Source organism: Liolophura sinensis, chromosome 11 (assembly GCF_032854445.1).
Source record: "Liolophura sinensis isolate JHLJ2023 chromosome 11, CUHK_Ljap_v2, whole genome shotgun sequence".
Lineage (NCBI taxonomy): Eukaryota > Metazoa > Mollusca > Polyplacophora > Chitonida > Chitonidae > Liolophura > Liolophura sinensis.
In genome coordinates this window covers 28498117-28513888 of record NC_088305.1, presented here as the reverse complement: position 1 = coordinate 28513888, position 15772 = coordinate 28498117, and the positions used below count along the sequence as shown (strand labels likewise).

The 15772-nt window shown below is 38.2% G+C and overlaps 1 protein-coding gene across 1 annotated transcript in view; it reads left to right on the top strand.

The window, feature by feature from the left end:
- LOC135477693 (cullin-2-like) overlaps window positions 1-15270 on the top strand; it is a 31315-nt gene extending 16045 nt beyond the window's left edge. The window contains 9 exon segments of the mRNA XM_064757884.1: window positions 590-718; window positions 2007-2093; window positions 2947-3093; window positions 3948-4025; window positions 4513-4579; window positions 4918-5111; window positions 7752-7853; window positions 14386-14502; window positions 15139-15270. Of these exon segments, the coding sequence (XP_064613954.1) occupies window positions 590-718; window positions 2007-2093; window positions 2947-3093; window positions 3948-4025; window positions 4513-4579; window positions 4918-5111; window positions 7752-7853; window positions 14386-14502; window positions 15139-15270 (1053 nt within the window).
- Window positions 15271-15772: the final 502 nt, after the last annotated feature.

Below are 15772 nucleotides of genomic sequence, written 5' to 3'. Positions count from 1 at the left end.
AGATTTGAAAATCATGTTAGCTACATGTATTCTGGCAGATAGCTGTAGATGAAATTTCCAGTGAATAAGATTTGATTGTCTTCTAGTTGAATGAATGTGATTATAATTTAGTGTAGTTTTCATTTAACCAAATACTGTGATAATTTTGTCAGTTTCTCAGTTAACCAAATACTGTGATAATTTTGTCAGTTTCTCAGTTAACCAAATACTGTGATAATTTTGTCAGTTTCTCAGTTAACCACATGCATTGATAATTTTGTTAGATTTTCAGTTTGCCAAATACAGTTATTTATTTCTTTGCAGTCAGGTAGCCAGATGATGTGGTTTTCATTCTCATCAAATAGTGTAATAATTTTGTCTGATTTAAGTTGGGCGAAAACAGTGATAATTTTGATCGGTTTCCATTTAGCCTAATACTGTGGTAATTTTATCTGGTTTTCATTTAGTTAAATATTGTGATAAGGTTATCTGGTTTTTATTTAACCAAATACTGTGATAAGGTTATCTGGTTTTCATTTAGCCAAATGCTATGATAATTTTGTCTGACTTCAGTTAGCCAAATACCGTAATTATTTTTTCTGGTTTTCAGTTAGCCAAATACTGTGATAATTTGCTGAAGAAGAGCTCCAAAGGTTTGTCAGAATCCGAGCAGGATGACAAACTGGCAAACTGTATAACTGTGTTCAAGTACCTAGATGACAAAGACATCTACCAGCGGGTGGGTATATTCCACTAACCCTGCAGAACTTTTCCGCCTTTGGAATATCATTGTTTCTTTATCACCTGATGCTGATTCTCAAAAAACCTGAATTTTTAAAGTTTTTGTTGATCATATTAATACTTTTTTACAATTTTTTTATGTCATTAAGGCAAGCTTTTTTCTGTCCTATACAAAACAAAGTATAAATACAAATACATCAGTATTTAACCTTGTTGCTGTTGAGACCGTACTCAGTTGGCTTTTGTTTCCTATATAACTGATCAGAGAGTATTCTCAGTTTTCACTGGATCATGTTTAGCAGATCTTTGCTTGGATACTTTTATTGATTCATGTTTTCATTTCTTTTCTTGAATGCTTTTATTAGTTCGTGCTGTTCAGTTTTATGTCAGATTACTTTCGCTGTTATATGTTTTTCATATCTTTTTGTTCTATGCATTGAATGCTTTCATTGGTTCAAATTTTACAGTTCTCTATTTCATTGCTTTCATTGGTTCAAATTTTTCAGTTCTCCATCTCATTGTTTTCACTGGTTCAGGCTTTTCAGTTTCATTTTTTTCATTGGTTGATGTGTTTCAGTTCTCCATTTCATTGATTCAAGTTTTTCGGTTCTCTGCTTCATTGCTTTCATTGGTTGAGCTTTTCCACCTCATTATTTTCATTGGTTCATGTGTTTTACTTTCATTTTTTTCATTTGTTCAAGTTTATGAGTTCTCCATTTCATTGCTTCATGTTTTTCAGTTCTCCATTTCATTGCTTTCATTGCTTCATGTGTTTCAGTTCTCCATTTCATTGCTGTCATTGCTTCATGTTCCTTGGTTCTCCATATAATTGCTTTCATTGCTTCATGTTCTTCAGTTCTCCATATCATTGCTTTCATTGCTTCATGTTTATCGGTTTTCCATTTCATTGCTTTCATTGCTTCATGTTTTTCAGTTCTCCATTTCATTGCTTTCATTGCTTCATGTTTTTCCGTTCTCCATTTCATTGCTTTCGTTGCTTCATGTTTTTCCGTTCTCCATTTCATTGCTTTCATTGTTTCATGTTTTTCAGTTTTCCATTTCATTGCTTTCATTGCTTCATGTTCTTTGGTTCTGCATATCATTTCTTTCATTGCTTCATGTTTTTCGGTTCTCCATGTCATTGCTTTCATTGCTTCATGTTCTTTGGTTCTGCATATCATTTCTTTCATTGCTTCATGTCATTCGGTTCTCCATTTCATTGCTTTCATTGCTTTATGTTTTTCATTTCTCTATTTCATTGCTTTCACTGGTTCAATGTTTTTCAGTTCTATGCCCGGATGCTTGCCAAAAGGTTAATCTACAGCCAATCTATATCCATGGATGCAGAGGAAGCCATGATTAACAGGCTCAAGGTAAGGCAACCTCTCCTGTCTGACCAGCTAACACCCCCAGGAACAACAATGAAGTTACAGCCATATTTGTCTGTTTACATAATATGCATGTGTGTACATAGTACTAGGTTGAAAATATTGAAAAAGATAAATTGGTAAACTGTCCTTACTCCAAGGCTTTCCTTAGCTGGGTGATCCAGAGATGGCATTTGAAATGTTGTAGTTTCCCAGTTATTTTCTGTTACTCTTAACCATCGGGGTTGGAGCTTTGTGGCGGAATGGGGTTAGCATGCCGGCACAGTGTAATGACTCCAGTGCAGTCGATGTGAGTTCAAGTCCAGCTCATGCTGGCCCTACATGGGACGGTCTGCTAGCAACCTGCTTGGTTTTCTCCCACCATGATGCTGGCTGCCATTGATAAGTCAAACACTTGTGAGTATGTCGTAAAACACCAACAAGTAAATAAATAAATACTAACCATACAGTTTCACCTTCTCTTTGAATCAACATATAAAAGTAGTGATATTTATCAATGCAAGATGTACAAAGTAACAAGTATGTGTAGTATTTAAGACCCTTTAGCCAACATATGTTTTACATTGAAATTGTTGGAGATGCAGTGTAGCATCAACAACATAACTTTGGCCTTGGCAGATATGCCTACAACTAGGGCTCAAGAAAAACAAATGCCAGTTGGAACCCTGAACCCAAATGTGAGAAGGTATACCAGCAATCTACAATCCATAATGCTAGCCTCCATCGTATAAGTAAAATATTCTTGAATATGGCTTAAAACTCTAATAAAATAAATTAATTTTAGGTGCTCCATTATGTGCACATGGGTTTTCATCCATGTTTTTGCTTACATTTTTAGCAAGCCTGTGGTTATGAGTTCACCAATAAGTTACACCGGATGTTCACAGATATGACCATCAGTGCAGACCTCAACAACAAATTTAGCAAATTTCTCAAGGACAAGGAAATAGAGTTAGGGGTCAACTTCTCAATGCTAGTTTTACAGGTAAGCTTTGGGTCAACACCTCAACGCTACAGACAAATTGTTAGTTACATGTAACTTCTCAGTGCTCACCGATGAGCTTTGGGTCAACTTATCAGTGTTAGTTTTACAGGTAAGTCTTCAGTCAACATCTCAGTGCTAGTTTTACAGGTAAGTTTTGGGTCATCTTCTCAGTGCTAGTTTTACAGGTAAGCTTTGGGTCATCTTCTCAGTGCTAGTTTTACAGGTAAGTCTTCAATCAACATCTCAGTGCTAGTTTTACAGGTAAGCTTTGGGTCATCTTCTCAGTGCTAGTTTTACTGGTAAGCTTTGGGTCAACTTCTCAGTGCTAGTTTTACAGGTAAGTCTTCAATCAACATCTCAGTGCTAGTTTTACAAGTAAGCTTTGGGTCATCTTCTCAGTGCTAGTTTTGCAGGTAAGCTTTGGGTCGACTTCTCAGTGTTAGTTTTACAGGTAAGCTTTGAGTCAACGCCTCAATGCTACAGATGAGATTTTAATTAACTTCTCAAGTAAGCTTTGGGTTAACTTCTCAGTGCTAGTTTTACAGGTAAGCTTTCGGTAAGCTTCTCATTGCTAGTGTTACAGGTAAGCTTTGGGTCAACTTCTCATTCACATCAAAGTCTTTGATTGTGGTGTTAAGCAAGATTCAAGTGACTAACTAAAATATTGACCTGTAGCTTTGCTTTCTGTACTGCTGAACTTTTACCTGTTTACTTACCTTGTACATATAATTTACCTTGGTTTATATACTAAACTGTATTCAGATTCCAGATTGGCCAGTAAATTTGGATTTGTATAAATCTCTGTCATGTCAATTGCTAAGCTTACTGACCTGTTTACTTGACTTGTTTTCTAGGCAGGGGCATGGCCTATAGGACAGAGTAACCTGCCTGCATTTGCCATCCCTCAGGAGCTGGAGAAAAGTGTACAGATGGTAAGTACTAGTGGTTGTCAGTGAGGCGTCCTTCCCAATAAAGGTAATCGGGGCATAACATGTGGACTTTGTTGTCCATTTCTGCCATTAGACAGACGTTGTGCAGTGCCAAATATGACGACATTTAGATACCTTTTAGAGTGCCCAAATTACAGGATAGCCCAGAAGAGCCCAAATTACGGAGGATGTACTTAATAGATATAACTTAATTGTTTGAAAGAAAATTCCTTTTAATATATTCATATATTCATTTGTACTGACTACAAAATTTTATAAGTAATTTTGAAATTAAAATTTGTTATTTGAGGCATTCATTATAAGGAATGGTTTCTTAATACCTGAAAATATTTCAGCCCAAATTAGCTTACTTACCGGTAGAAAGTCAGTACACCAGCTCCTGGGTTCACATAAAATGTAGGTACACCAACACCTATAAAAGCACGCAGCACACTATATAAATATACCAACCTTCTCTCCCCTCTTTCAGTTTGAGCTGTTTTACAGCCAGAACTTCAACGGCAGAAAGTTGACGTGGATGCACAGCTTTTGTAGTGGTAAGTTGTCGTTGTTTGCAAAGTGAGCCTCTTCTTGATAAATAAAGTAATGAGGAATAAAGATATTTTGTTGTAGAATTAAGCCCTCTACCTGTGTATCATCTACAAGAGTAGCGATTAGGCAATACTAGGCAGCTCATTCTGGAGTGATTCTATAGTCATGTTTGGCATTGGCTGATTTTAATAGAATATCGCATATATGTTAATGAGGATTTTTTCTTCCATTTAATCATGGCATGATCTGAGGCTCAGACATGTCATGATTTTTAAAAGCCCATGAAGTTTTTATATAAATTGATCACGCATTTACTTGTAAAAAAAATTCTTTTCATTTTCAGCGGAGTTAAAACTCAACTATTTGAAAAGGCCATATTTTGTCACCATGGGAACATTTCACATGGCGATAATGTTACTGTTCAACCAATCAGAGAAGCTGGCTTTTAAGGAGATACTGATGAATACTGAGATGCCAGAAAAAGAGCTGATGAAACAACTGCAGGGATTACTGGAAACCAAAATGATCACAACAACAGTAAGCCATACTTGGTGACATTCCTTATTTCCCAAGGCCTCTTCATATTTGCCTATATTGCATATTTTGGTATGATTTCATGTAAATGACTTGTTTGTCTGCTACGATACCCATTATTAAATCACAGAAGCTTGGCAAAGACAAAGCTGTGTGTATCTATGTGTATGTATCCATAGACAAGTTACACTATGCCGGCATGCTAACCCATTCATACAGATTGTACACAAAAGATGTTATAAGCTGTACAATGGGACAAAGAGAGAAAAAAAAGCATATGTTTTGTACCAAACAGATCTGGACCCAGTTTCACAAAGCAGTGTATGACATTTACTTATTGTACATGTGTCGTAGGATATTTTGTATGTGGCTGTTCACGTACCATCGTCTTATGTGTGGGATATTGTACTACGTCTTTGTGAAAGTGGCCCCAGGTGTACGTGTAAGAACAGTCATTTACACCATACACTAAGCTGGACTCGTTTTTAGTTTTGGGTACTCATGTGAGGGATAAATGCTTGAATATAAACAGCAGTCAATTAGATAGATGAATGAATAATCTGGCTTGGAAGCAAGGTGTGAAAACCTCAGGCCTATATATCCGTCCCTTGTATAAGTTGTTGATGGGGTTACCTGGATGAATGTGTTCATCACACCCAAATTAGAAGCCATCTGAATTAGCTGTAGTACAGGTGTAAAGTTGTTTATACGCTATTTGTTGCTAAGTTATTTAAATCACCTGATGTTTCGTAGAAGTTTTCACCTACATGTAATGGGTCCGCTGGACATGCAGCCATACAGGGGGTGATTATTTGGTGGAAAATTATCTGAAGATATGGTTAACTTTAAGTCACATTAATATCGTGGGATTTTTCACAATTTTTGTGAAATTATAGGTGATTTTGTACTGTAGACTCATATTAGTGGCTTGCTTTTCTGGGTATATCACATTGTGTACTTGAATTTTTATGCCAGACCTTCCCCCAAACTGCTGGACAGGACCCCAGCATGAGATGAAATAGTGTTAAAACATACATGTAACATGAGGATACACTAATGGAATGATATAGTACCTGTACCATTGTCATACATGTAACATGAGGATACACTAATGGAACGATATAGTACATGTACCGTTGTCATACATGTAACATGAGGATACACTAATGGAATGATATAGTACCTGTACCGTTGTCATACATGTAACATGAGGATACACCAGTGGAATGATATAGTATCTGTACCGTTGTCATACATGTAACATGAGGATACACCAGTGGAATGATATAGTATCTGTACCGTTGTCATACATGTAACATGAGGATACACCAGTGGAATGATATAGTATCTGTACCGTTGTCATACATGTAACATGAGGATACACCAGTGGAATGATATAGTACATGTACCATTGTCATACATGTAACATGAGGATACACCAGTGGAATGATATAGTACCTGTACCATTGTCATACATGTAACATCAGGATACACCAGTGGAATGATATAGTACATGTACCATTGTCATACATGTAACATCAGGATACACCAGTGGAATGATATAGTACATGTACCATTGTCATACATATAACATCAAGATACACCAGTGGAATGATATAGTACCTGTACCATTGTCATACATGTAACATGAGGATACACCAGTGGAATGATATAGTACATGTACCATTGTCATACATGTAACATCAGGATACACCAGTGGAATGATATAGTACATGTACCATTGTCATACATGTAACATCAGGATACACCAGTGGAATGATATAGTACCTGTACCATTGTCATACATGTAACATCAGGATACACCAGTGGAATGATGTGGTACATGTACCATTGTCATACATGTAACATCAGGATACACTAATGGAATGATATAGTACATATACCATTGTCGTACATGTAACATGAGGATACACCAGTGGAATGATATAGTACATGTACCATTGTCATACATGTAACATGAGGATACACCAGTGGAATGATATAGTACATGTACCATTGTCATACATGTAACATGAGGATACACCAGTGGAATGATATAGTACATGTACCATTGTCATACATGTAACATCAGGATACACTAGTGGAATGATGTGGTACATGTACCATTGTCATACATGTAACATCAGGATACACCAGTGGAATGATGTAGTACATGTACCATTGTCATACATGTAACATGAGGATACACCAGTGGAATGATATAGTACATGTACCATTGTCATACATGTAACATCAGGATACACTACTGGAATGATATAGTACATGTACCATTGTCATACATGTAACATGAGGATACACCAGTGGAATGATATAGTACCTGTACCATTGTCATACATGTAACATGAGGATACACTAGTGGAATGATATAGTACCTGTACCATTGTCATACATGTAACATGAGGATACACCAGTGGAATGGTATAGTACATGTACCATTGTCATACATGTAACATGAGGATACACCAGTGGAATGATATAGTACATGTACCATTGTCATACATGTAACATGAGGATACACCAGTGGAATGATATAGTACATGTACCATTGCCCTATTGAACATAATTTATGACCATGTTTTCATGTCTACAGGACTTTTATTTCTTTGGTTTTCTGATTTACAGGGAGATATTGACAGCACCAGCACATTCTCTCTAAACCTGGGCTATTCCAACAAGCGGACCAAGTTTAAAATCACCAGTACAATACAGAAGGAGACGCCTCAGGTAGGTTCAGAGCCCTGTCTTGTACTAAAGCTTTAGAATGTGTGAGAATAACATTTCACTTGTTTCTGCTTGGTTGACTATCAGGCGTATTAAAGCTTATAGTTTTTTTGCGAGGCTTCAACTACCCTGTTGTTATGCTGATAATCTATCAACATGGATGATGTCAAAGGTCTGAAGGCTGGAAACAGAGAAAATGGCAAGTATATTTTATTTATCTATCAAGGAATTTCAAAGCGATAACTATTTGTGGAATAAATGTATGATTTATCATTTTTCTACATTCAGCTAAAGTGTAATTCCCAATCAAAGTTATTTTATTTTTACATCAAGAAAGTCGAAACATCTGAACGGAAAATCATTGTGGGTTAAATACATGATTCATGATTTCTTAACATTCAGCTAGATTGTAATTTTCAATAGAACTTACTCATAAAGTCAGAAATATGAAAGGAACATTATGAAAAATTATTATATTTTTGTTGCTCATTATGGTTTTGTTTTGTGGGTTCTTTTAAAGTTTACTATTAATCAGATTACATTTTGTTAGATTTATGTAACTACTGACATTGTTTTACTGTGTGGTGTTGCTTTTGCATTCAGTTATCTTAATAACCAAAATGTACAACTGGTGAAGGTTGGGTAGGTTGGGGTGGACAAAGGAATTATTTTTGCAGATTGAAACTGTATGGTGTCTTACCTATTTAGTCGATGACTAGGGATTGTATGCCTAACTCTTGCTGGTAGCTTACATTATGCAGTTCTTGCCCATCTTTTCCCCTTTTCAGATATAACTGAAGAAAACCGGTAAGATGTGTTGAATATATCATTTTTTATCGTTTGCATGCGTAATATTGCAGATATGTTTGTTCATCATTGCAATTTTCTTCACTTCTATGTATTTCACACAGCTTTTATGTTATGATTTAAGTATATAAAGTAACTGGTGTTATATTCTATTTCAGACCAACAGCTTTCGCTATGCCGGGTGGCAGAACCTGATTCAACCCCGTTTGGCCCAAGCTTTCTGAACGGTGTCAGCCTAGTGAAGCGTCTGTTTATGCTGCATTTTGTTCTCTCTGCAGTTCCGCAGTCCGATGTGATAACCAGGGTCTTCAACAACTTGCGCAACATTCTAAATGCAAAGGTCACCAAATGCAAGCCACAGAAATACTAGGTTGTCCTCAGATGATACTGACCTTTGCTCATGCAACGACTGATTCTGCTGCTGCTTCAAGTTCAGTATCCTCTCCTGCTGCAAGCAGCAAGAACCAAGGATCATTGGTTTGTTTGCACGAATGAATACAGTTACAAAGGCAGAACTGATCTGGACCTGCACTGAAGTGGTTAATTCACATTTCAGTGACTCATCTTGTGATGGTCTGAAAGTAGTACCCCTTATGGCAATGTTTCCTGGAGCTATACCAGATGGTTTTTCAATGAGCTCATCAAAAATTTCATATCTGATTAGTGATTCAGCTGGGCTTTACTTCCAGAGGATGATCAATAATGATGTCAAGGAGTCTGATGCAGGGTTCAGTCTTTTTTATGACGAGACCACAAAGGCACAAAATTTGAAGCCGTTTGAAATTAAGGTGTGGTACTGGTCTGAAGATCAAGATCAGATTGTTGTGCACTATCATAGACCGTTCCGATGGGCCATGCAACAGGTGAAGATCTATCAAAGGAGATTACGTCTGTCGTCGATGAGGCTGGCTTGCAGTTGAAGAATGTGCTGATGTTTGGGAGTGATGGACCGAATGTCAGCATCACTGTCTGGGGTAAGGTTAACAAAGCAATAACTGATATGAGGGTCTCGGGACTTCTAGATGTCGGAAAATGTACTCTCCACATAGTACACAATTCTTTTTGGCAAGGGCTTGGGAGAAAACCTGCTCAAATATTCCAGAATTTTTTGTTGATATTTTTTACTGGTTTAAGGGATTTGCAGCCAGGTCTTCTTATCTACGAGATATTCAAAGCAAGATTGGGATAGCGACAAAGAAGCCTTTGAAAGATGTTGAATGTTGGTGGTTGTCTCTGGGGCCTGCTGTAGAACGTATTCTGGGGATCTGGAAAAATCGAGTACTTTCTAGTTTTTCTGCCAAAGCACAACCCCAACGACTTATCAAAACCCAGGTATAAATGGCTCAAGGTGGAACTTCAGAGACCCGAAATCATAGCCCAGTTCAACTTTTTCTCATCTCATTAATATTCACTATGATAAATTTTGTGATCTACACAACTCGTTAGGCGAGTGATGAAGAAATCTACTGTTTATGCAGCCCAAAATCTTCAGTTACTTGATGTCTCAGTTGTCATTGACCAGCTCGAAAGAATGACTATTGGCATTAGAGAAGAATTTCGCAAAAGCCTTGGTAAGTTGCAGGTATCTGAGAGGGAGAAAATGCTGCTTGGAATCTGAAAATACTATGAGGCAGCGATTCAGCATCTTCAAACAAAGCTTCCCCTCTCCAACAAAATCCTGAAAGATGCCAGATGTTTGCGGCCTCAAAATTGTTCTGCCAATTGGTCTTTTAGATCAGTCCAAAGTCTGTCCAGAGAACTCAGACGAGATTTTGACAGTGACATCATTGCTGATGAATGGAGAATTGTACAGGAAGTTGCAAGTTTCCATTGTTGAGTAAGTTAGTGAAAGTTGTTTTGCCCTGTCCCATGGAAACAGCGATGTAGAAAGGTAATTTTCAGTAAGTATCAAAAGTGTTATGAAACACAGGGTAAGCCTAAGTGAGGCTTCAGTTAATGGTCTGCAGGCAAGAACTGATGGTATGAAACGGTATGGCAACCGACCAGAGCATGTTCCAGTTACCAAAGATTTCCTTTCTGTCCTACGTATGGCAAATATGCATTATAGACAGAGACTGCAGGAAAAACTGAGAGAAAAAGAGGAAGAACAAATAAAAAGAGATGAGCAAAGACAAGATAGACAAGAAAATTGCTAAGCAGAAGGAAGAAGAAATTCTCCGGAGTAGTACACGACTGAAAAACACAGAGAAATCACTTGCTGAGAAGGAATCATTGCACCAGGTATCGCTGGGTGTGAGCAATAGCCTGCTAAACCAGGGAAATCAAAAATTGAGGGAGGCTTTAAAGAAGGGTGATATTACGGAGATTGCCACTGATCAGGCCATGCTTGAATCTGCGTAAAAAAGATGGAACAGGCAGAGCTTAAATGGACCCGAGAAGACCAGAATAAGGTTGAGAAGGGAAAGATAGAAATGATATAAAACATTGTTGCTGGGAAAAAGAAGAGTGAAAGATTTTTGTTGATTCTGCAGACAAGACAGTATTGTGATCACTACCATGTCCTTTTTGCAGGACCAAGAGAAAGGTACCATGGCAAACAAAGTGGATATCTTGAATGTCACCTGTGTGCATGGTGTCACACTTTAGAATTTTTAGTTTTATATTAGAGAATAAATGTTATTGTTCCAAATGGTTTTGTTTGTGTTCAGGAGTGTTTCATTTATATGTTAAGTGGGGGCCCCCATGGCTCAGTCGGTTTAGCGCGCTAGCGCAGCGTAATGACCCTGGAGCCTCTCACCAGGTTGTCCTGGAGTTCAAGTCCAGCTCATGCTGGCTTCCTCTCCGGCCGTAAGTGGGAAGGTCTGCCAGCAACCTGCGGATGGTCATGGGTTTCCCCCCACCATAATGCTGGCCGCCATCGTATAAGTGAAATATTCTTGAGTACGGTGTAAAACACCAATCCAAAAAAAAAAAAAAAATTTATGTTAAGTGATTGCTTAGATTGCATTGCAGTATGATTAATGAGGCAGCTTATAATGTTAAGCTGTGACCATCCACCAACTCATGATTATGTATTTGCATCTGGCAGCCTCTGTAATTGTAGAGGAGCTTTAAGTTTTGGGTTGTGACGATAGACAGGCATGTAAGCTTCTTGGACACTGAAATGTGTGATGTAACAAGCCTTTGTATTTTTACCATATTAAATCTCAGAATTATAGAAACAAATGATCTGTATTGGGACCCAACTAGTAACTATCTGTGAAGTTCATAAAAAGTGTGTTTTATTTGTAGCATGAATTGCTACCAGTAATTAAAATGGTTATATTCTGTATAATTACAAGATGGGACATGTTATGGGCTACACGGGGCATAGTAAGCTGTGAAATGACATCCCACCCCAGTATTTAGAACTTGTCTTGAATATGTTTATTATTAAAAACACTGGGTTTAGGGTGACTAGTTGAAAATACATATTCTGGGAGTTAAAATATTCATTTCATATAATTGATACACCTAACTATAGTTCAATTAAATTCATTGTAAAATTTGAAAGAATATGGGTTAAGAGAAAAAAACAAGTGGTGATTTGATACTTTTTAAAATGACCCCTTGACTGTTGTTAGATGACCAGACAGTGTCATCATAATTGACCCACTTCAGCGTGCAGTTCACAAGACACATGATCTAACTTGGGCTCAGATATGCCTATATTGTTACACAGTGTCAAGGCAACAGAGATCTTGCCATCAGCCTACTTGAAGTAACAACGTACTATGTCTGGTGTGATATAAAATTAATAATTTGGGTGGACAGTGTGGCCGAAGAGGAGTAGGCAGCCAAAGTTGAGAATACATGTAATTAATAGGTAGACCTACCTATCTGTCAAGCAGAAACAATGTGAAAATTCAAGCTCTGTCTCCTATTTTTCCTCCTTTTTCATTTTAAAAATTCCTATAATTTATTTAAAAAATTCCTGTTTTTCCTATATTTTTTCTCTCAATCTTGTCTGGGACCCCTGGAAGTGCTTTTGGCCGTGCAGTTTAACCACTCGTGCCATGTCATTTTTCTCATTGCGCTCATCCCTGTAAGGTTTCTCCATGGGCCCTGCCCTGTCAAGTTTCCTCTTGGGTCCGGCCCGGTCAGACCTCCCATGGGCCCAGACACTGTCAGTTCTCCCCGTGGGCCCGCCCCTGTCATTTCTTCCCATGGGCCCAGGATTATCAGTTTTCCCTATGGGTCCTGACACTATCAGTTCTCCCCATGGGCCCAGTCCTATCAGTTCGCCACATGGGTCCTGGCACTCAGTTCTCCCCATGGGCCCAGGACCATCAGTTCTGCCCATGGGCCTGCCACTGTCAGGTTTCCCCTTGGGCCAAGGCCTATCAGGTTTCCCCATGACCCTGACACTGCTAAGTTTTCCCTTGGGTCTTGCAATCTTTTCCTTTGGGCTGCGTTAAGTTTTTCCTTGTTTCCAGCCTGTTAGAGTTCCTCTTGTACCCTGCCCGGTTTTCCCTTTGTAACCTGCAAGTTTCCTGTTAAGACCCTGCCTGGTTTCCCCTTACTCCCTTCCTGGTTTCCCCTTACTCCCTTCCTGGTTTCCCCTTATGCCCTGCCTGGTTTTATAACTATCATTTCTGAGGTTGGTTTCAGACACTATCACATCAAAAAAAATCTATACAGAAAACCTTCGAGAGTGTACTCTTTTACACAGTAAAATCATCTGACTTACTGTGGTAACGTCTGTTTTTACTATCTGTTGTCATGGCAGCTACACAGGCGCATTTTCTGACTCTTCATAAAGCGTGCCCCAGGGCCAGATTGAGCTGAGTAATGTGTGTCCCAGTAGATAAAGAAATACATGTATTGGAGGCTTCCTGTAGATGTAGATTGGCATGAATCCAAGGGGTTAAAAAGCCTAGGGGTTAAAAGTGTGTAACAGTGTAAACATGAATATGCCCTGTGTGGAGGTTGCAAGCTTTTTTGCACACACTGACTAAATTAAGTCACAGTGCTAATTTGCACCAAGGCCTCCCTAATTTCCAACTGTGCTACACGCATGTGCTTGTAGCTATCTCCTATATGGCATTTATATAAGTGGACTGTCTGCACAGGAAAAGACCAGGGGCCACATTCACAAAGATATCGTACTTGTACAATATCGCACATATAGGACAACGGTACGTCAACAGTGACGTACAAAATATCGTACGACAAATGTACAATAACAAAAATGTTGTACGCCGCTTTGTGAAAGTGGCCCCTGTGCCCCGGTGCCCAGTAAGTATTTGCTGCAGACAAAAGAAGTCCTTGGCAGGTGATGTCATGTGCTTAATCTCCACTCTTTCTGTCTTGTCTACATTAGGAGGACCGAGGTTCCCACTGGTCCTCAGTGTGCCAGAGTCGCGCATATTTTATAGGACAGCTGATATTTTCTATAGTTCGACAAAAGAATTTAGTCAACATGTCTTTGGCTATAAAATATTAGATATGGCTACAACTAGGGCTTAACAAAAAAAAAAAAACAAACAAAAGGTGTGCATGAACCTGACTATTAAAATGATATGTTAGGGAAATATTTTTGAGTGCAGGATGAAACACCAATGAAATGAAGAAAGTAAACTAGGTTTGCCTCAATCTCTTAGAAAGGCCACTAGGTGGCTGTTTACATCAGGTGTGTACATTGGCATTTGTACCCATGTCCTCTCTGACTGTTCAGTGAGTGATAGCTACTTTATCCTGCCTGTTATTGTTGTTTCCTTGGTTACAGGAGGTGGAGCAGACACACAGTGCGGTGGATGAGGACAGGAAGATGTACCTGCAGGCGGCCATTGTTCGCATCATGAAGGCCAGGAAAGTCCTCAAACACAACATGTTGATACAAGAAGTAAGGGCCTTCGTGTTACTGTATTTCACCTAAAATTTGGTGTGTAAATATGTATTTTCAAAAGAACGTAAAGGCCTTAAATGATTCATTTGATGCTAACACAGAAGCGTCTCTGATGAGAAAATAAATTACCCTGGATTAAATACTCGTATGTGGACCCTAAATGGTGGATGAATCAAGTAAAATCTAGCAAAATATCTCACCTGAAAAAATGCTTAGCTTTTGGTTAAATCAATAGGTATGAATTACAATATTATGACAACAACTATCCATACAGACGGTAATAACAACACACAGACCATTTCATGATTTCTCCTAAAGTTAAAAAAACAGTGTTTTTTTACAAGGAAATACGTGTCTCCAGAAACATGGTTAGAATGGTAATTCTAGAGTGCTCCGGTTTGGAAATAAGGTGGAAAATTTGCCTTGGACCCATATTCATCAATTCTTTTTGATTCAGCCTGATCAGTACATCTTTATTTATTACTAGTATTTGTTAACCAATTAAACCACTTCAACTTCCACCTCATTAATTTTCATTGCCTTATGTTCCTCTCTCCCCAGGTTATTAGCCAATCAAACCTCTTCATCTTCCACCTCATTAATTTTCATTGGTTTATGTTTCTCTCTCCCCAGGTTATTAGCCAATCAAAAGCAAGATTTGCTCCAAGTATAAGCATGATAAAGAAGTGCATCGAGGCATTGATAGACAAACAATATTTAGAAAGGACAGCTAATTCCACGGATGAGTACAGCTATGTAGCGTGATACTAGTGTGTACGGCCTTCTGATTGGCTGTTTACTAGTACACACAGCCTTCTGATTGGCTGGTTATATTTTCTGAGGATGGGCAGAAAAGCAGCCATACTGGGGAGTGGTGAATGTAGTGATGGAATCCAGAAAGATCAAGAAGAGAAAGAAAGATGGGGAAGAAAAAGAACGATGGGCAGAAGAAAGATTTCCGTGAGAAGCGCTGACAGAGTGAGATTTCCTCAGACGTGAAAGCACAAGCTGAAAATCATGCCACAGAAAACAAATGCTTCAAGCTTTTGTGTTTCTCGAAATCTGTAACTCTGAACCATGAATTTAAAGCTCGTTTGATTTGGTCTGTTTTTGTCTAATGTTGACAAAGCCAACTCTTGATTTGTTATTTAATTGCTGAAATAGCACTGTGCTTAACAGAATTCTCTTAAAAATGAATCATGTAAAGAGCTAATGCTTTTTTTTTTTTTTAGTTCAGGTAGATTATGTTTTTGGGGTTTTTTTTCTT